The 20,618-nt window shown below is 39.1% G+C and overlaps 1 protein-coding gene, 1 long non-coding RNA gene and 1 other non-coding gene across 3 annotated transcripts in view; 2 read left to right on the top strand and 1 right to left on the bottom strand.

The window, feature by feature from the left end:
• The window catches only part of LOC140512703 (uncharacterized), a 36,438-nt gene extending 20,739 nt beyond the window's left edge, over nt 1–15,699 (top strand). The window contains exon 2 of the long non-coding RNA XR_011969884.1: nt 6,892–15,699. This is a non-coding gene — a long non-coding RNA (uncharacterized lncRNA). The remainder of the gene's footprint in view (nt 1–6,891) is intronic.
• TEX30 (testis expressed 30) lies at nt 126–7,785 on the bottom strand. The gene is made up of 5 exons (XM_072622019.1): nt 7,708–7,785; nt 7,222–7,467; nt 2,593–2,644; nt 1,485–1,690; nt 126–532 (listed from the first exon to the last, which is right to left on the bottom strand). The coding sequence occupies exons 1-5, from the start codon at nt 7,723–7,725 to the stop codon at nt 359–361; spliced, it is 696 nt and encodes a 231-aa protein (XP_072478120.1). The 5' UTR covers nt 7,726–7,785; the 3' UTR covers nt 126–358.
• On the top strand, nt 3,589–3,691 carry LOC140512996 (U6 spliceosomal RNA). Its single transcript, XR_011970041.1, has one exon. It is a non-coding gene; the product is annotated as a U6 spliceosomal RNA (small nuclear RNA).
• Nucleotides 15,700–20,618: the final 4,919 nt, after the last annotated feature.

The following is a 20,618-nucleotide window of genomic DNA, read 5'->3' as shown; positions in this document are numbered from 1 at the left end:
ACTCCATAAAATATCAATGCGCCAAGTCTACTGTACAGGTTAGGGTGGTTTTTTTTTTAAAAGAAATATCTAAAGAAACATTTGATGAGTATACAAGTATCAAATGATGCAACAACAAAATAGCGTAAGTGGGAAAAACTATATATTTAATTTTTGAAAAAGATTTAATAAAAGCCACTTAGATCTATTATAACCTATTTTCACATCTCATTTTTAACAAGGTACCATTTGCTTTCAAAGCATATTCATAAAGACATATTAAATAGGTCTAACACATGCCTCACAATTCTGAGAAATCTGCTGTTTTGTATATCAAATCAAATATACAAATCCCAAATGACACGTGGCTTTTAATCAATTATTTCTTGTCCAGTTGAATGACTTCCTGGATCCAAGAAAGAACACGTGTGTTGATCTCCTTCAAAACATCATCTGCAGATCGTCCTTTCACAGTCATGGAATGACTAGCTTTTTTAACCCAGTGGATCTTGGTAGGGGCTTTCATTGTCTTTGCTACTTTCTCCAGCAATTTCTAAAAGAAAACATGTATGGAGGAAAACAGATTTAATGCTACTTTGGTGATTATGCTCCATCATCTCATCTACCAAGTAAGTTACAGGGCCTCCTCCCCTTTAAAATAATGCAAACATACTCATCTAAAGTCTGAGATAGCTCATCTCTCTCAGTTCCAGAGGGACAACAATTTGCTAAGCATCTATTATTAATAATTGTGTTATTAGCTGTAGATCAGGTGAATCGTGTATGGTACTCCCAAAGACAAATTCAGATGTTTGGGAAACTGTGTTAAAACCTTTACTTGTTATTTTTAATTAATAAACATTTTCTCTCCCTCTCACCTACTCCATACCTACTGAAAGAAGAAAAAGCAAAACAAATTCTTGCATTGGAATATCTAAAAATGTGTGTCTTATTTTGCATCTCAAATCTATCATCTGTCAGGAGGTGTCAAATTCCTTATCACTGGTCTTCTAGAACCATGTTGGATCATCACTGAGTTGATCTTAAGTTCTTAAGTCCTTTCAAACGATCCATTTTTACAATGTTATAGGATGAAATCAATATATTAAATATTGTCCTTGTCAATGTATCACGTTACGCTGGGAATAATTTTTACAAAGGAATAATATGGCTGAATGCTAAAAAGTTGAAAGAGTCTACAGAGCTAATGATAGAACTAGAACAGAAGATGAAAGTTCTCAACAGACTCAAGATTTCACTTTTCTTGTTCCTGTATGTCAGCGTTTATTTCCACTCAGCCTTTACCTACCATACAAAATGGGCCACAGCGACTATGGATTCTAAGTTCTCTGCTTTTCTCATGTCTGAGGGTGTCTTGGGTATAAAATGAACATGAGCTCGATAAAGGAGACCAGCTCTTCTGGAGGGATTCTGAATTTCCCAATTAAGTTTATTTCTTCTTGGAGAACCTCACCTAATAAAGACTCTACCTCCATGGTTTTTACCTTTTCACACATCTCATCTGCAGAGCCAGAAACAAAGAGCACCGGGCCTTTTATAAGCAGCAGACTTTCATTCCTGAGCTTATGCTGCTGCTTTGGACGGTGCAGGGGATAAGAAAAGCAAATGAGACCTCGGATAAAGTCATCAACATCTTCTGGTTCAACCTGACCCATCACAGAGGCAGCAGCTCTAGAACCCATAGAGCGACCTAGAATCATTTTTTTAAAAAAATCAAAAGTTAGCCAGGAGGACTGATAGCAGTGCTATTGTAAAGAAGGTTCAACTTCAAAGCTCATCTCCCACCCATGGGACAGCAGACATTTTTTCACTCTGTTCTACACAATGAATATGGCAGTTAGGCCTCTGCCTTGAAGATCCTAGAAGAAATGATAAAAAGTTAATAAAAAATCTTGCTCATATAAATCAAACATATAAAAGTTTCCATGATTTTCTGAAGGTCTTCCCAGATTGAGAGCTGGAAGGCACCTTAGAAGTAATCTATTCCAATGTTTTCATTTTATAGATGAGGAAACTGAGGCCTAGAACTGTTCATTGACTTTCCCAAGGTCACACAGATCAGAAATAGGTGGGAAAGCTGGGATATGAATCCCAGATCTTCCTTCTCTAAACTGCGTGCTCTTTTGGCTCTCCTTTGAGGACAATACTGTCAAAGGAATCTTCATGACTGAACAATGATAGGAAAGATGCCTATCTTCTTTTCTTTGTACCATTTTCTCATGAAAAGTAGACAGCAGAAACAAAGTTAATTAAAGTCAGAAAAGTGCTTTGAGATCCTACTAAGTTATCATTCAAGGATCCAACATTAGCATTCTGTTCAAAGTAATTTTGTTTCTCTTCTATCACTTCCTCAATATTTTAAAGAATCCATAAATTTGTCAATGGAGGTGCCCCCTTCCACCAAAAGGGTGAGACATCTCAGCACCTCAATGGTTTTAAAGACTGCTTTATGAACTGCTATGGACCCCAAATTCTTTACCCAGTAGCCAACATGATGCATTCTTCAGTAATGGACTGCATCTGTATTTAAAAAAAAGAAAGAGAGAGAGGACAATCTTAAATAATCACAAAATGAAAAGATCAGCAACTTACCTCCCAGGAAAATACCTGCAAGTCTGTATTCATCTGAAGTCTTCAGGTATTCCTAAAAAAAATGAACCATAAATGGATAAGAAATTAACGTGGAAAAGTGTTCCTCTACGCTGTGACATAGGAAGGAAGCCACAGGAAAACATATAATGTGGGTGGTTCTTCTATCTACATTAAATAAAGCACTTGGTGTACTTTTGAGCTTGAGATTAATTGGTGTGTGCTGTCAGGAGTGAACAACATTTAAATGTGTGTGTGTATAACTAAAAAGCTTTAGACAAAGTCCAATAATCAGTCTTTACTAGAGGTCTCCAGCTAAAGGATGGATGGCTATTTGTTGAGGATGATGGAAAGGGCTTTCATATTCAACTGTGGGCTAATTCTATAGAAAACTAGTATGGCCATAGGCTGCATTCATAAGCACAAAAGATTTGGAATAAGGGAAGTGCTGTTTTCTGTCCTCATCAGCTCCCAGCTGATTTGTGTTTGTTTCTAGGAATAACATTTCAAGAAGGACAGTGACAGATTGAAGTCCCCCCAGGAGAATAACCAGTTCAGTGAGAGCAGAGGAAGTCATTACTCCCTAACCTGTCTTTTGCATTCCAGTCAAAAGGAATCCAACATGCTATCTTCAACGTCTATGTGTATGGACTGGTGTCCCCTGTACCCAGAATCTACTCCCTCCTCATACTAATCTTTATTGTCATTCAAGGCTCATTTCAAAAAGTGAACCCCAAAGAACCTTATTCCCAATATCCCTACCTAAACAGTGTACTCTTCACATCACAATTATTTCTAAAGGACTCTGCCTAGCTCTCTTCTCAGTCACCACCAATGCCTATTTTGCACTAAATTTATCTTCATCCATTGTTATCCATCACTCACCCTCCAGTAGAATTTAAAAGCACCTTAAGGAAAGGGATTATTTTGTTTGTTATATCCCAAGTGCCAAGCACAACAGGACCTGAGATATATTTGTTTAATTGAATAGGATGGCACTTGCTTTGGCTGCACATATACTAAAATTGGGATGATACAGAGAAGATTAGCATGGCCCCTACATACAAATGACACACAGATTCATGAAGTATTCCATGTTTTTGAAATAAACTAGTAGGGGCATAGGGAGTGGGGAGAGGACAAAGCAGGGATCTTTAGAGGGCAGGGTTAGGAAATAGTAAAAGAGGAATAGAGAAGGATGTTCAGATTTATGGGAATGAGAGGATAGGATTCTTGGAGGGGCATAGGCAAGTAATAGGATGACAAAGTAACAGGTGGAAGTAAAGTAGAGGAGGCAGGAGGGATAGGAAACCAGAGATATGCACTAACATAAAAACAAAGATTAAGAGTAGAATTTGGGAAAGTCTATGCCTATGTATGTATGTATGTCTGCATATGTGTATGCATATATCTATAGATATAGAGAAACATATCCAAACTTAACTGTAGTCTTCTAGGGGGAGAAAGAACTAAGTAAAAAGTGTACAGCAGAAGACAGAAGAAAACTTACAAGGAAGCAAAGAAAAGATGAACAGTTCTTAGCACAAGGTGCATTATTTATCATTCAGGCTTTCCTGAAGTAAAAAATGTATTGTTACGTATCTTGAATCCTCTCTTAGGTTCTGCGATGCACACGACATTTTGTTCTTAGTTTGTATTTAAGTTCTAATATTTAAGCTTAGGTTGACGTTTTGTTCCTTTTCTCTATTCAGCATTTGTGTTCTGGCACCTGAGTCTAAAATATTTTTTTTTAAATGGCAATTCTTAAAAAAAATGGCAATTCTACCTCAAAAAAATGGGATGATTAGACTAGAGGAGACTAAGGAGAAATGGAGGTACATGGGAGAAAATAGAACAGCTATCTTCAAGTACTGGATACCATGTCTGCAACATGGACAAGTTCATTATGTTTCACTTAGCCCCCCAGGGAAGAACTATGAGAAATAGGTGAAAGTTTCATAGACAGTCTCTAAGGTAGAATGTGATTGGGTGCAATACTGCTGTGGTGTAGGAAATGATGAACTGGTTGATTTAGAAAAACATGGAAAGACATGGACCTACCTACCTTCAGAGAAATAGATGACAAGTGGAAATAAGCATAGTATGGTCTTATATATGTATGTATGAATGTATATGCGTATATTTATAGATATCTACCTATATGTATATTATGTATGTTTATAGATACCCATGTGCATATATATGTATGTGTGTATGTATATACATATATACATATACAATTACACACATATACATATATGTGTATATATATATGTATATGTATATCTCCATGCATAACTGTAGTCTTCTTGGAGGGGAAGGGGGAAAAATAAAGTAAAAAGTGCACAGCAAAGAAAACCAATAAGGAAGCAAAGCTAGGTAGCTTTGAAAATAATATGTAGTATTTATTATATAGGCTTTCTTGAAACAGAAATTAATGATCTTATATTGAATCCTCTCCTATAATTATCTTATATTGAATCCTCTCCTATAGCCTGCGATGTACATGGCAATTTTTTTCTTTTCTCATTTTGTATTTAAGCTTAAAAATTTTAAAAGATATTTTTAAAAAAGAAAAGAAAAACCTGTTAGGAAAGTGGGAGGTTAACAGGTGTTACAAACTGCACGTTTTTGGACTTTCTATATGTACTGACTTTCTTTTTCCTCTCCAAAAAAACAAATGACTATTTGTCATATGGGATGGCTCTTGGGAAGGGAGATGAGGAAGGAGGATGAACAGGATACTATGATGATGCAAGAAACAGAAAACATCAATAAATTTTTTTTAAACAGGTTAAAGTCTCAGGAAGGATTTTGGCTTAACGAAAGGATAAACTTCCTAAAAATCGGAGTTGTCCCAAATTTGAATGGGCTGCCGCAGAAGATAAGGGGCTCCTCAGATGGAGACTTGGTGGTAACTTTCAAACATCTGTTTAACGGGTCACTCATCAGTCTCTCAGCTCTCTTTCAACTCTGAGATTCTGTAAGAAGTTCCAAATCAAAATAATATTTCATATGTATAGCAAGATGTTGCTTTATTAGGAGGATCTGTGGCCCTCGTCAAATCTATGAAAATCCATGAAAAACATACCACCCAAGATTTTAAAGGTAGTTTTCATTTTTCAGTTCCACAAACACTTATTAAGTGCAAAGCACTGTGCTTAGCACAAAGGTGAATGTAAAATATGAGACACAGTCCCTTCCTTAAGGAACTTTAATTAGGCAATTAAGGCAAGAATACAAAATATAAAAGCAAAATGTTACCAAAAAAAAAACCAAAGAAAGGAGGAGTTCCATTCGCCTTAAATCACACAAGAGTTTTATAGGGGGAGCTGCATGTTACCTAGGCTTTGAGGATGTACAGGATTTTAACTGGGAGAGATGCTGAGGGTGGCATTGTTTTATACAGCACTAAATACGTGTGGGGAACAGTGAACAGTCATTCACCTGGAGCGGAATATAGAGTGAGTCACTGGAGCCAAAGCTGGAGAAGTAGATGACAACAAACTAGTTGGGAAGCTTCAAGGTAGGCTAAGGAATTTAGACTTTATGTAAAAAGTGACAGGAAGCCACTGAAAATTTTGGAGGTGGGGGAGTGACAGGAACAGAGCTGTGCTTTAGAAGCATAATCTGACAGCAACCAGATCAGACATGCCAGAAGAAGCTGAAAATGCACACAAGCAGGACCTACAAAAGTCTGGCTATAACCCCATAAGCTAGTACTGGCTTAGAATTCCAGTCCCATTGGACTGAGATTCTCTGGAAATACCATTGGGCTGTAATTGTGATGCTGAGCTTATCACTATGGAAACAACTCTCCTGCTAGCAAACAGGAGAATATAATGATAAAAATTTTAATATATCCCCTAAAAAGTTATCTCTAAGGATATAGCTTCCATGGCCCTCCATTTTCTACTAAACGGGCCCCAAACTCTTGAAATTGGTATTCAAGGTCATTAATAATCCGACCCAAACATACCTCTGTGCCTTATCATTCACCATCCTCTCTGTCACTACTGGGTCATCTCCATGACACCTTCCCTGATTCACCTGTGGCCAAAAATGATGCTCCCCTCCTGAATTTCCATATTTTGTTGATCCTTTTCAGATGGCATTTTCCACACAGCCCTATGTATTTCAATTACTGGTATACCCACCCTTCATTATCATTTTTAATTTTTAAAACAGCGAATTTTTGTATAGTACTCTTAAGTAACGTATCATGCCTTATTTATATGCATTGTCTCATTTGATTTTCGTATAACGTTATAAGGTAGAAACCTAATTATCTTCTTTTTACAGATGAGGAAACTGAGGCTGGGCCAGGTTAAGTGATTGATTTGCCAAAGGCCTCACCACTATTAAATGTCTGAGGCAGGTCTAAAGCAAGATCTGAAAGTCTTCTTAACTCGGAGTTCAGCCCTCTCTATCCATTACAGCAACTGCCCTGAGGAAAGAGACCACATCTTAGTAATCTTTGGGTGCCTTGCCTAGAAGTCAGTTTTCTACAAGTGTTTGTTGAATACATGCCCCAGAAATGCTAGCTGACACCTGAACTAAATGAATATATTCATTTTCACTGGATTTTCTTCAACAGAACCTTCATGAAACACAGCAACTGACTTATCTTACCAAAACTGCTTTATACACCTTTATTCTGTGTGTAATGTTGAGGCCTTTGCAAGTAAACCTCAGGCACAGGATCCCATTAGTCGCAAGATGGTTTGCCAATGACTTCAAGTGAGGAAAATTCATATCTCCGGAGGCTCCATGGGTAAGAATCACTGCATATATTAACACCTGGTCAGTTAATATCTTGTCAGGGACAGAACAAACGGCATCTATGGTCTTATTTCCAAAAGGAATTTTCACTTTAACCTACAAAGGAAAAGCCCAAAGAGACAAATAATTACTTCTTAGCCTGAGTAATAGTCGTCAGATTGTTTAGCTCTAAAAGACAGCCCAGCGTCTGCCACAGCGTTACAACACCTCGCCTCAAAAGATTATTATCAGAGATTGAAACTGGAAGGAAAAGATGGTCTGAAGTTCAATATCTTAGAAAAAAGAGAGACATTCAATAATCCAGAAATAAAGTACATGAACGAACACATACATTACCTCTGTATAATTACTCATTTTCAGGTTCAATTTAGAAACTCAGCACGTATTTCTTTGAAACAAACGCCTCTGACCTGCAATCAGAAAAAAAATACTGAAGCAAATGAACACTTTGAACACCTGAGACAAACATGTTAAAAGCGTTTTGACATTCTGAATTGATTTTGACCACACTGAGTGTTAAGTATTGAAGCTTCTTTTCATCATTTTCCATGGTTCCCATGGATACTCTTCATTGGTTTTATGACCAGGGAGAGTAAGTGAATAATAAATAGAACAGGGTATGACACCAAGGCAACAGGACACAGTGGGAAAAAGTTGAGTTTTGCTAGTGACCTTCAGCCTGTGGGACCTTACTCAAGTCCTTTTTTGGAACTCTTTTCCTATCTATAATAGTAACAATATTGATGAAGATGATAGCTAGTTCTGATATAGTGACGGAAACACTCATCCTCATTTTGTAGGTGATGAAAATGAAGTCAAGAGAAGTTAAGTGACTTACCCAGGGTCACACAACTAGTAATGTCTGAGGGAAGATTTAAAACTCAGGTCTTCCTATACTGCCAGTCCAGGCATCTATCCATTACTCTTCCAAGCTGCCAGTAAAATGAAGAAACTGACCTTGATGGCTCTCAAGGTACTTTCCAAGGCTAAAGCTATGATCCTATGTTAGTATGGTTTGAAAAATCAACACAGAAGCTTGGATCAAATGGGCGAGCTGGAAGAGGCTGTTTCCTCTCCAAAACAAGAAGTGGAATCCCAGAGAAGTCTGAAAAGGTCTCTCAACAAGAACCTTGGACTGTAGTTAGAGTCCTAAGACAAATAAATGTAATAAACTTCACTAAACTGGTGTTGGAAGACAGAATACTGCATCAGTGATCCCATCTTACCATGATACAATCAGAGATCTAGAGATGGGAAAAGGACCTTAGAGAACAATTAGTCTAATCACCTATTACAGCTGAGGAAAGTAAGGCCCAATGTGGTTAGTTGATATGTCCAAAGTTATACAGGTGCCAGCAGAAGATTTTTTTTACCACATCCTCCAAATACAGAGCCATGCTCTTTCCACTATAATGTACAACATACTATCTTGAGAAGGTTGTGACTGGAATGTATTCCTTCCCCGTCTCTGACTTTCAGAATCCTTCACTTTCTACTTCTCAGCAATTTGATGCATTAAGAATCTAACTTATGGAAGACATCACACTCAACCAGGGCATTCATAGATGAATAAGATAGGGTCATTCTCTCAAAGAACTTCAAGCCACCTCCTCCAGGAAGCTTTTTCTAAATAACCCCCTGCCTTGGGTAAAAATACTTTAAGTTTTCCTTAGAGAAAGCATATCGTCTGGATTCCCTGGGACCCTTCACTCCCTATATTATACTTGCCTACGTACATTTTATAATCCTACCTCAGAAAAGAATATAAGTTCTTTCAGATAAAAAACTATTAATGTTTTTTAAAACATCTTAGTATTCCCACCAGTTACACATGTGCCTTGAAGGTGGTGGAGGTTTGATAAACATTTGCTGAATTGAAATGAACAGGATTCGAAAGATCACTAATCCCAGACACAGCCAACCCTAACATTATTTTGAGCTATTCCTCTTCCAATTTTTCATTACTATCTTTCCTGTCAAACCTTTCTACTATTCACACCATACCAGGGTCCCTACTGTTCTCTGGTTGAACTAACCCTTCTTACCTTTCCTTTCTCCTGCTCTCTCCCCAACCTTTGAGAACTATTTGTTGTGGGAACAGTTAGAAGAAACATTCTAGAATACTTCAGGAGTGGTATTAACTGTAGAATGGGAGGCTATACAGTCTTTAGGTCATTAGGACAGGACTGGTCTTGTCCAGCTGGCAGAAAGTTAAAATAGGGGCTTACACAATTAGCCAGTAAACATGGAGACAGACCAAGAAGACCAAACCTTTCATTTTAGAGAAGGAAAACTGAACTTAAGAAAAGAGACATGACATGTCCAAAGTGACACACGGAGATGTTTGTTCACACGTACACATAGAAAGGGGCAGCTAGATGGTGCAGTGGATAGAGCACCGTCCTTAGAGTCAGGAAAACTCATCTTCCTGAGTTCAAATCTGGTCTCAGACACTTACTAGCTGTGTGACTGTGGGCAAGTCCCCTAACCCTGTTTGCCTCAGTTTTCTCCTTTGTAAAATGAGCTGGAGGAGGAAATGTCAAATCACTTCAGTATTCTTTGCCAAGAAAACCCCAAATAAGATCGATTGAAACAAATCAATAACTAAGAAAATAAAGAGGAAAAATATGTCACAATGTAGTCAAGCATTCGTTAAGAACTTACTAAGTGACAGGCCACGTGAGATAATGAGAACACAAAGAAAGGTAAAAAACTCTGTCCTCAAGTACCTTACATTCACAAGGAGAAAACAATATATCTTCTACAAGAACATATACAGTATAGGAAGGATAGCAATCTCACCCATCTCACTTAATGAGATGGGACCACCATCAAGGTGGTCCCACCTTGATGAGGTGGGACCAAAATAGCAGAATAATGGCAGGGATTCACCTGAACTCTCCCAAATTTCCCTCTAAACAACTTGAAAATAACACCTGAAATGGGATTCTCAACTAGAACTCTGGAGGAGAAAAACCAACAAAAGTTTGGGATGAAATGCTTTTTCAGTCCAAGACAACATAGGAGAGGGGCAGGAAAGTTCTCTCTCCCTGGGGTGGCAGTTGTGTCTATAGTGCAGGGTAGTTTAGGCCATGCCCTGGCAAGCCAGCATCAGGCCTTAGAGGTGGCTACATAGACATCTATAGGTTCTGGAGTTCTCAACCCACAAAGAGTAGGTCAGACAATTGCTCAAAAGGAGATTACAGGAGATATTTTATTGGTGCTGTTGCATTGCCCACACACGATGCCAGGTCAAAATCCCAGGGCAAAGAAGAAAATTAGCCTATTGGCGCTTGCTGCTGCAGAGGAGCAGGGGCCCTGGTGACAGTTCCAGAGCAGAGAAAAGTGCATGTGGTCACCCATAAAGAAGCAGGGGCCCTGCTATCAGATCCATGGCAGAAAAAAAGCACTAGCTTTTACAATTGCAAAAGAGCAGGGGCTGGAGTCACATTTCTATGGACACAAGAAGCAATAGTATATATGTTCACAAGAGAGCAGGAGCCCTGGTAGAGGTCCTGGGTTAAGAAGATTGCTTCTGATTGTTCACAGATCAGAGCACAGGCCAAGAGAGCAGTGGCCACAACTTTCCTAAGATCATACCACCTTGGAAGAACTGAAAACTTACAGACTCCAGAACTAGCTCTGAAAATAGATGTAACACAAAAACCTGAAACTTTGGACAGCATTCCCTCTGACCTGGAAGCAGAGCCCAATTAGTATAAGTTTAAAGTCAAGAAGTAGGCCAGAAAAATGAACAAACAAGAAAAAAAAAAGACCCTGACTATAGGAAGTTACTATGGTGACAGGGAATATCAAGGCTCATATATTAACTTATTAGAAAATCAGTCAAAATAGCTACATTCAGAGCCTCAAAGAAAAATGTAAATTGAACATAAATCCAAAAAGAATTCCTGGAAGAGCTCAAAAAGGATTTTAACAATCAAATGAGGAAGAAAAAAAAATTGGGGGAAAATGAGAGTGTTGAAAGAAAATTATGAAAAGAGAGGCAACAGTTTGGTACAAGAAAACCCCTAAAATACTGAAGAAGTAATAGTTTAAAAAACAGTATTGGTCAAATTGTAAAAAAGGCTCAAAAATCAACTGAAGACAAGAACTCCTTAAAACGGTGAATTGGCCAACTGGAAAAAGAGTTACAAAAACTCACTGAAGAAAATAATTCCTTAAAAATTAGAACTGAGCAAATGAAAGCTAATGACTTCATAAGACATCAAGAAAAAAAACAAAATCAAAAGAATGAAAAAAAATAGAAGAAAATGTCAAACCTCTCATTAGAAAAACAAATGACCTGGAAAAATACATTGAGGGGAGATAATTTAAGACTTATTAGACTACCTGAAAGCTATGATCAAAAAATGAGCCTAGATATCATATTTCATGAAATTATCCAGGAAAATTATCCTGATATCCTAGAACCAGACAGTGAAATATATGTCAAAAGAATCCACCAATTAGCTCCTGAAAGAGATCCCAAGGAAACAGTATGGTAGAAACTAGGTATAAACCAATATCTCACACCGTATACCAAGATAAATTCAAAATGGGTACATAATTTAGTCATAACGGGTGATATCATAAGCAAATTAGGAGAGCAAAGACTAGTTTACCTGCCAGATCCATGGAGAAACTATATGAACACAATTATAAAATACTTTTTCACACAAATAAAGTCAAATCTAAACAACTTCCTTCCCCAAGAATCCATTCAGTTGTCAAATCCTATAGATTTTACCTCTTCAGCATCACTCATTTTTGGCTCCTTCTCATTATTCATACCACAACCACCTTAGGTCAGGCCCTCATTACCTCTCACAGGCTATTTCAATAGCATACAAATTGGTTTCCCTGCCTAGTCTCTCAAATCCATCCTGTATTCAGCTGTCAACTTGATCATTGTAAAGTGCAGGTCTCATTGCTCCGCTCAAAAAGTTTCACCAACTCCCTCTTGACTATAGGATGAAATACAAACTCCTGTGCTTGTCAATTAAAAGCCTTCACCATCTCAACCTGGCCAATTCTTCAAGGTTGCTCTGGAAGAGAGACTAAAGCTGACAACTTTGCCCAGCTGTCTCATTTAAATCCAATTCACTCACAGGTCGTTGTCACCTTTGTGATGTCACTGGTCCTCTTTGAGGATGAAGGATGGGCAACAACCCCCAAATAATGCAAACAGCAAGGGTTAAAACCAACAGTCAAAAAGTTTTATTTTAAATGGGGTCATCAAATGCACACTGGGCACAGTGGACAGAGAGGGCTTCAATGTTAGGAAAATCTGGGTTCAAGTCCGACACTGGCCTTGGGCGACTGACTACCTCTCAGTGCCCAAAGTTAGTGGTTCACAAACTTTTTAGTCTCAGGACACCTTTACACACTTAAAAATTACTGAGACTACAAACAACTTTTGTTTATGTGGGTTATAGCTACTAATATTTACATTATTAATTAAAATTGATAAATGTTTTAAAATATCTGTTAATTCATTTCAAAATAATGAAAAAACAGTGAGAAGCATTGCCTATAAAGGGATAATATCAGTATTACTAAGAAAATAGTTTGACCTCCTGGACCTCCTGAAAGGTTTACTATGCCTCCTGTGGATCCTCCTACCACACTTTCACAATTGCTCCTCTAAGAATATAAATTGTAAAGAAAGTGTTGACCTAAACCTCAGAGGCAGATTATTGAATTAGGATTTCATAACAGTAATTGTAAGTCACTGGGCCAGTCCCTATCACCAGATGCTTGTATCTCAGTCATTTTCAAATATTTTGTGCTATAACCAAACTTGGCCTATTTGCTGTTCCCATTTAAGACAAGACAATCCATCTGGGTCATTTCCATTCTTCAAGGCAAAATAAGCCATAAATGAATTTCCAATGGGACAAAAAACCAAAAACAAAACAAAAAATACTAAAACAAGATGGATTCACAAGTGAATTCTATCAAACATTCACAAAACAATTTTAGTATTACATAAATTATTTGCAGAAATATCAAAAGAAGGGATCTACCAAATTCCTTCTACAACACAAATATGCTATTGATACATAAACCAGGAAGAGACAAAGCAGAAAAAGAAAACTAAAAACCAATATCCCTAATGAACAGTGAAGCAAAATTTTAAATAAATTATTAGAAAAAAGGCTAACACAATATATCCCAAAGATTACATACTATGACCAGACTGAATTTATACCAGGAAAGCAGGATTAATTTAATTAGGAATTAATTTAATTAGGAAAACAATCAACTTATTTAATCATATTAAAAACAAAAACAACAAAGATCATATTATTATAACAACAGATGCAGAAAAAAGTTTTTGACAAAATACAACACATTTCTGTTAAAAACTACTAGGAAACATAGGAATAAATGAGCTTTTCCTTAAAACAATAAATAGTACATATCTGAAACCAAAAGCTGCCATTATGTGTAAGAAAGATAAATTAGATTTCTTTCCAATAAAAACAGAGGTGAAATAAGGATGTCCCTTCTCACCATTTCTAAATAACAGTACTAGAAATTCTGGCTGTAGAAATAAAACAAGAAAAAGAAATGAAGGAAAGAATACTATTGCTTTTTGCAGATGAAACAACGATTTGCTTAAAGAAGTCTAAAGAGTCAACTAAAAATGGATTAAAACAGTAATTTGGAGCAAACTTACAGGACATAAAATAAATCCACACAAATTATCAACATTTCTATATAATACCAATAAAACTCAGCAGGAAGGGAGATGTAAAATGACACTTCATTCAAAATAACCATAGAACTTAAAAAATACCTGAGAGTTGACATACCAAGTTCCCCATAAGATCTATATAAACACAACTGCCAACCACTGTTTAACAAAATATAGACCTAAATAACTGGAAAAATGCTAGTTGCTCATGGGTAGCTAAAGTCAATAGAATAAAAATCACAATATTTCCCAAATTAATGTCCTTATTCAAAGGCACATCAATCAACTACAGGATTACTTTACAGAACTAGAAAAAATAAAATATAAAAACAGAGGAAAAAAGATCAAGAATCTCAAGGGAAATCATGAAAAAAAGTGGAAACAAAGTAGCGATAGCAGTGGCAGATCTTTAACTATACTATCAAGTATTAAAACAACCCATGAGCTGGGGAATAAGAGAGAAACAAAATAGATTTCTACTAATTAAATTAAAAAAGAATAACAGCAGAATGGAGCAACTGAGTTTCAGATCCCGCTTCCATCACTTACTATCTATGACTTTGAGACTCAGTTTCCTCATCTGTAAAATGAGGGAGTTGGACTGCATATAGATGCCTTCCAGCCCTCCCTCTAGGATCTAATGAATACCCCTTTACCTTTGGGTCTAGAAACCGCTAGCTAAGTCCCCTATAGTCTCCTAGGGGCCCCCGCCCATCTAAGAGAGCTAACTTCAGGGGGGACACTTTGGAGTGGGAATTTAAACCTGGCTCAGTATTGGGGGTCTCTGGAACGCAGAGCAGAAATAGGGATGCAGGAGGCCAGCGTCCCTCAATAAAACAATCCCCGAGCTCACACCACGGTTGTGGCACAGGGCTTGGCGCTAGGCATGGAAATACATAAGTAAGACCCGCTCCTGCGCTCGGGACGCTTACAGTCTAGCCGGGGAAAGTGGGCTGCAACCTCCAAAGCAACACCATTACCTAACGGCTCTTTCCGTCCCAGGCTCTAAAGGAGTTGCAACTAAGTATCAAGAACGAGGACAACTCCTCCAATCAGGGCGCGCTACGCAGCACGCCAGGAAGGAGCGAGGGCGGGCCAACGCGCGTGGAGAGCTCAGTCCTGGAGTCCGGAGGCGCCGATCAAGCTGGACTAGGGGTCCTGTGCAGGCTAGCACGCAGGTGCAGGGTGCCCAGGCGCCGGGAGGGGCTCACCTGCTCCGCTCCAGACTCGACTTACCTGGATGGCGAGCGGCGGCTTCCTGCGCTCGGCTTTGGCCGCCCCACCTCCCACCGCCCGGACGCTGGACCCCTGGTCCAGTTGGCCTTTTCCGGGATCTCAGCCCCTCCCCGCGCGGTGGGGGAGGGGAGCTCCGCACGTTTGCGGTTAACGTATGCTAGTCTAACGTACTATTCATGCTGCCGCTGCTACTCAGTAATAAAGTAGTGGGTGAACATTTATGGAGCGCCTGCTGTATGTCGGCTAGGCTCAGCCGCTGATAGTCACGCAGATCCGCGGGGTGGGTGGGCTAACACGCTCCCCAGCTGCATCCTGCCCTGGAGGGAGGAGGAGAAAAACAAAATAAAACAAACAAACAAAAAACTTGGGTCTCTCATTGGATTCAGAGTTGGAAGGGGGAAAGAAAAAGGGAGAAGAAATACGCATTTATGAAGCACCTACTATGTGCCGGGCACTGTGCAAACCTCTTGACAGTAGGGAAGGGATGAGCCTCATGGGATTGAGAAAGCGAGGCCAAGGTTGGTTTAAGCAACTTGCCCCAGGTCACACGGCTAGTTAAATGTTAGAAACAGAATTTGAATTAAAGGCTCCCCATTCCTAGAGGCGGTGCCCTATCCAATAGGCCAGATGTCTGAGCAATCACTCATCCTCACCGCTACCATCGGGAAGACTGGCACAGGACATGCCCCTTCCTTGCAACCCCATCCCTGACCACCCCTACCCCTATAAAATTAAATTATTTTTAAAAAAGGGAGAAAAAACTACTTGGATCTGTTTGTTGTTCAGTCATGTCCTATCTTATTTTGCACATTGGGTTTTCTTGGCAGTGATACGGGAGTTCACCATTTCTTTCTGCAGTTGTGTCTGAATTTTACAGATGAGGAATTGAGGCACTTAACACGTAAGTTGACAACTGACTTGCCCAGGGTCACACAGCTAAGTGTCTGAGGTCAAGTTTGAGCCCAGATCTTGGTATGATGGGGTGCGTGGGGGCATGTGCTTGGGCCCCAATTCTAAAGTCACATTTCTCTCTAGCCTCAAAACACTATCCCAGGCAGTCTCTTCCCAGCCTAAGGCACAGTCTGCTCCAGCAACAACCGTTATCTCCCTTATACAGCAACCAGCTCCACCTATATAACTTATTAATCTGAACCAGCTGTGTACTGGGTCATAACGACATTTACTATTCACTGAACAATCATATGTATCCTAGACTTAGACTTACATATACTCCCTTACATTTAACTTGTCTAACAAGACATTGATGAGAGCAGCCTGGTACTCCTGAGTCAGCCCTGACCACTGGTTGACTTGTGACATTTCAGGCCTAAAACCACACCTCCTGGTAGCCCCCTACCCCCTCTAGGCTATTTCCCTATGAACTCTGGGTAAAATACCTTCTCAGTAGACACCAAAAGTGCAAGTTCCTTTAAGAACTAATCACTCCTTAACCATTCCCTAATCCCACCCCAAAACACCTAGTTAGCATATTTGACACAGGCTTTATTGTAGAATATCCTATATAAAGTTTTCCTGTACCCCTCTAAGGTTGCAGGTGGCCTGAGAACTCTTGCCTGCTGAAAAGCGTAATAAATCTTTACCTTCACCTCAACAATTCTTGAGTCTGTGAATTCTTCTTCAGATGGCTCACACAGGGAATTTCAGTTTTGGAGTTCCTGTACCTGGCCCCCCCCTTCCAGCCCTCATCAGGTGCTCTATCTACTGTACCACCTAGGCCCATGGGATCTAGTGGAGGTCATCTAATCCAAGGTTTCTCAATCTTGAGTCCCTGAACTTTTAAAATATTTTGATAACAGTATTCCAGGAGTTGGTTTTCTTTGTAATCATGCATTTTATTTTAAAAACATCATTTTGAGAAGGGTGCCCATTAAGTTTCAGATTCTAGCTGAAACCTGTCACGTTGCAGATGAAGTCATTCAGGTAGTCAATAGATCCAACCTGGGGGGCCCTCTCACTCTAAACTCAGAATTTGTGGTGGTTGTTTTTTTTTCATCCCTGTATACCCATGCCTCCCAGCAGGAGTGCCCTGCCCAATAAGCAAACAAAACTGCTTTTCCCCAGCTTTCCTGGCCCAAGTCCAGCTCTCTTTTCTGTTGCATGAAGTATATATATAGAGTAACAAAATTCCCAAAGCATTTTGTTACCAGACTTTTTCCCTCTTCAAATATCATTATGGAAAGTGACCCATGATTCCAGGGTATAAATTTGGAAGTACCCTGAAAGCATTCATTAGTCTCCTTTAAGCATGCGCTAATTGCCTTGACAAGTATATCCTTTTAAAAATTTCCTCAAAAACTTGCTAATGAAATTTCACAACCGGGAAAATTTCACAGTAATCTAAAGGTAAAACAGGTTCTTTTTTTCTTCTACAAGATTCTCCAACCCTGTCTCAGCTGGTAAAGGGCCTGGGGCAAGACAATGAAAACAGAACTTTCGGCATTTGGTAGCATTTAGGAAATGTTTTCAAAATTTAAAATACTAGGAGATTTAATATTCTTTAGTTGTTCGGTAATCATTCCTGACTTTCTTGACACAACTGCATAAAATAGCCCTAATTCCAAAGATTAATAATAATGGTGTTGAAGGTTCCAAAGGAGACTGTTTTATCTGTCAAGGTTGGAGGAGTTAGTCGTTAGATAATGTGTATATAGACTATGTAGAAAGTCCTTCTTTCACATCAACGTCATTGGAAGAGATCACCTCAAGGACAAAGATCTGAAAGCAGCAAATAATCTAAAATGGTTTTATGGGACTTCGGAATGAAATAATTGATGCTGTCCTCTAGGTTTTTAGAATTGTGTATGACACATAATAGGTAATTAACTTTAGTACTTCAACAACTGCTCTTTCATTCATTCACTCATTCATTCTCTTCTCCATCCCATTTGCCTCAATTCCCCAGTAAATTTGATGGAATTCTAATACTGCCCCTATCTTCAATATTCTAACTTCCTAATGGACATCTCTGAACAGCAGGCATGTCCTGATTTAACCACACAGTCGGGTTTTAACCACGTCAGAGGTTGCCAGACTCAATCATAGGCTTCACTGAACCAAAGATCCCTGCCCCTACCTAGGCACCGCATCCCCATTCAATATCCGAACTTCCTCATATATGGCTCACTGCCCCACTAGAACATCAGGCGTGTCCATGGAATGGAATGCTGGCCACTGCCTCTAGCTAGCCCCTGTCCCCAGATCCATTCCTCATATTTCCCACAGAAACAAGTATGTACATACATTCAACCACAACCATATTCATCTAGTCTCAGACAGGACCACAAGAGTCAACCAATCAGAAAGCAGCACCACCAGGATGCCCAAGCAGGATGTGGACCCCAAAACAATAGCAGGGAATTTCCCTAAGTAGGCACCTGGGCAGTAATAGTAAAGACCTGAACTAAAGTAAGTTTATAATGTGGAGAGGCTTATTACAATATCATTATCTTATATATATGCCCCCCAAAAGGTTTTTCTGTATGCATTGTGGGTAATCTCATGCACAATTCCACTGAGACTGGGATCCTTCCACTATTCCTCTCCTGCCTTTTTAATATTCATAATTTCTGTTGTATAATCAACATCATTATACTATAAAATTGTCTGCCTTGTCCTACAGAAGCTGCTGCTGATTCCTTTTGGAACTTAGCCTGCTGGGGAGGAGTCACTCTGAATAAATGCCTTTACTTGGATTGGAGGTGGTCTGAGTGTGAATTCTTTGAGACGACCCCCACAACACAGTAGGAAACTGCAACAAATTTACCTTCCTAATTACGTTTTCTCTAATTTAAGACACTTTCTGATTGATGCTGGGAACCATACCATACTACAACATTGCTTCAGGTAACTCAAGATTTGTATGAGCAATAAAGCGCGTGATAAACAGCTGACTTTACAATTATTTAATTTGTCTTTATACAATGTCTTTATCCATGCTTTTATTATGAACAGGTAATTATCAAAGAAAAATATCCAAGCTATTGACAACTGTGTGAAAAAAATGCTTCAAATCTCTAGCAGAGAAAAGCAAATTTCAAGCAACTCTGAGGTTCTCATTCATGTTGATCAGATTGGCAGAGCTGACAAAAGGGAAATAGCAAATACTGAAGGAACTCCAGGGAAAACGGGCACAATCATGCATCGTTGGTTGTTATAAATAGAGCCCTCTCCCCATCTACAGTAAGGTTCACACCCAGCCGAGATAACAAAACTGAAGCTCGGAGTGAAAGAAGAATCTTTTATTACGGTCCTGGCAAGAAGAGGGCACATTCCCTACGATGAGAGAAGTGTTCACCTTAAACAAAGAATAAGACTTGTGGTGAAATCAGGAAAGTTTTCTTTAATTTTTATGTTTATTCCCTATGAATGAAAGCATAGCTCCTAGGGGAGTACTACCATTTGTTCAGACCAGTGCAAGCCCCTTTATGCTGTTCCAAAATTGAAATCTCCTGCCTTTGCATGTATTGGCTAGATAACACCTCACTTCATGTTTTCCTCTCTGCTAGGCTTCCCCTCAAACAGCTCATCAAGCCTGTGCACAAGTTTCTGACCTTTTATCAGACCATGCTAGGTCACAATTCTGATTACTTGGTATCACTTAAAGCTGGGAGGAGTTTCAACCCTGTGGGAAACAAAATTCCATTTTTGTTTCCCACATTGGTGGAGAAATGAATGGAGCAAATATTCTAGAAAATAATTTGGAATTATTCCCCAAAAGGTACTAAATGACTACCCTCCTGACTCTCTAAATTTTATCTCCCATTACATATAAACTTCTTTACCTTGGAAGATCACTATACTCATCTTTAAATTTCAAAGATTTAAAGTACAATCCATTTCTTTGAATGCCTGGTTCCTCCTGTTGAGGTTAGGGAACCATATGTTGAGGTTTAGGGTGCTTGAGACCTCAAAATACTGACATCCCAGGTCCTGCCCTAATGAATTTGACTCATGCTTTCTTTCAGCCAGTGTAAAACAAAGTTTATTAATGATTTGGCATATTGGGTTGACTATTAAGAAACCTCACCATTTGTGACACTTGTATTAATAAACAGGCCAGATAGAATCTGAGCTAGACTGAATCTGAGCACCTTCATGGAGGTGAGATGAAACTTACATATAGAAAGACTGTGGGAGGGATCTGGAGATGGTCCAGTAGTCCGGGGTGATGGGAGGATGGGTTTAGGGAGGATCTTGAGGAGGAGTCCAAGGAGGATCTTAATGGGACTGGGATGACTACAGGTCAGAATCAAGAGAGTGGGATTCTGATGTGATCAAGGGTGGGAAA

The sequence above is a fragment of the Notamacropus eugenii genome, chromosome 6 (genome assembly GCF_028372415.1).
Source record: "Notamacropus eugenii isolate mMacEug1 chromosome 6, mMacEug1.pri_v2, whole genome shotgun sequence".
Classification (NCBI taxonomy): Eukaryota; Metazoa; Chordata; class Mammalia; order Diprotodontia; family Macropodidae; genus Notamacropus; species Notamacropus eugenii.
This window is presented reverse-complemented; position numbering and strand designations above follow the sequence as displayed.

What these genes read in the sequence shown, in the direction of transcription:
- TEX30 (XM_072622019.1), bottom strand. An exon ending in AGGTGTATAAAGCAGTTTTG is followed by an intron (nt 2,645 to 7,221) that starts GTAAGATAAGTC and finishes CATTTTTTTTAG; the next exon opens with GAATACCTGAAGACTTCAGA. An exon ending in TGCAGGTATTTTCCTGGGAG is followed by an intron (nt 1,691 to 2,592) that starts GTAAGTTGCTGA and finishes AAATGATTCTAG; the next exon opens with GTCGCTCTATGGGTTCTAGA.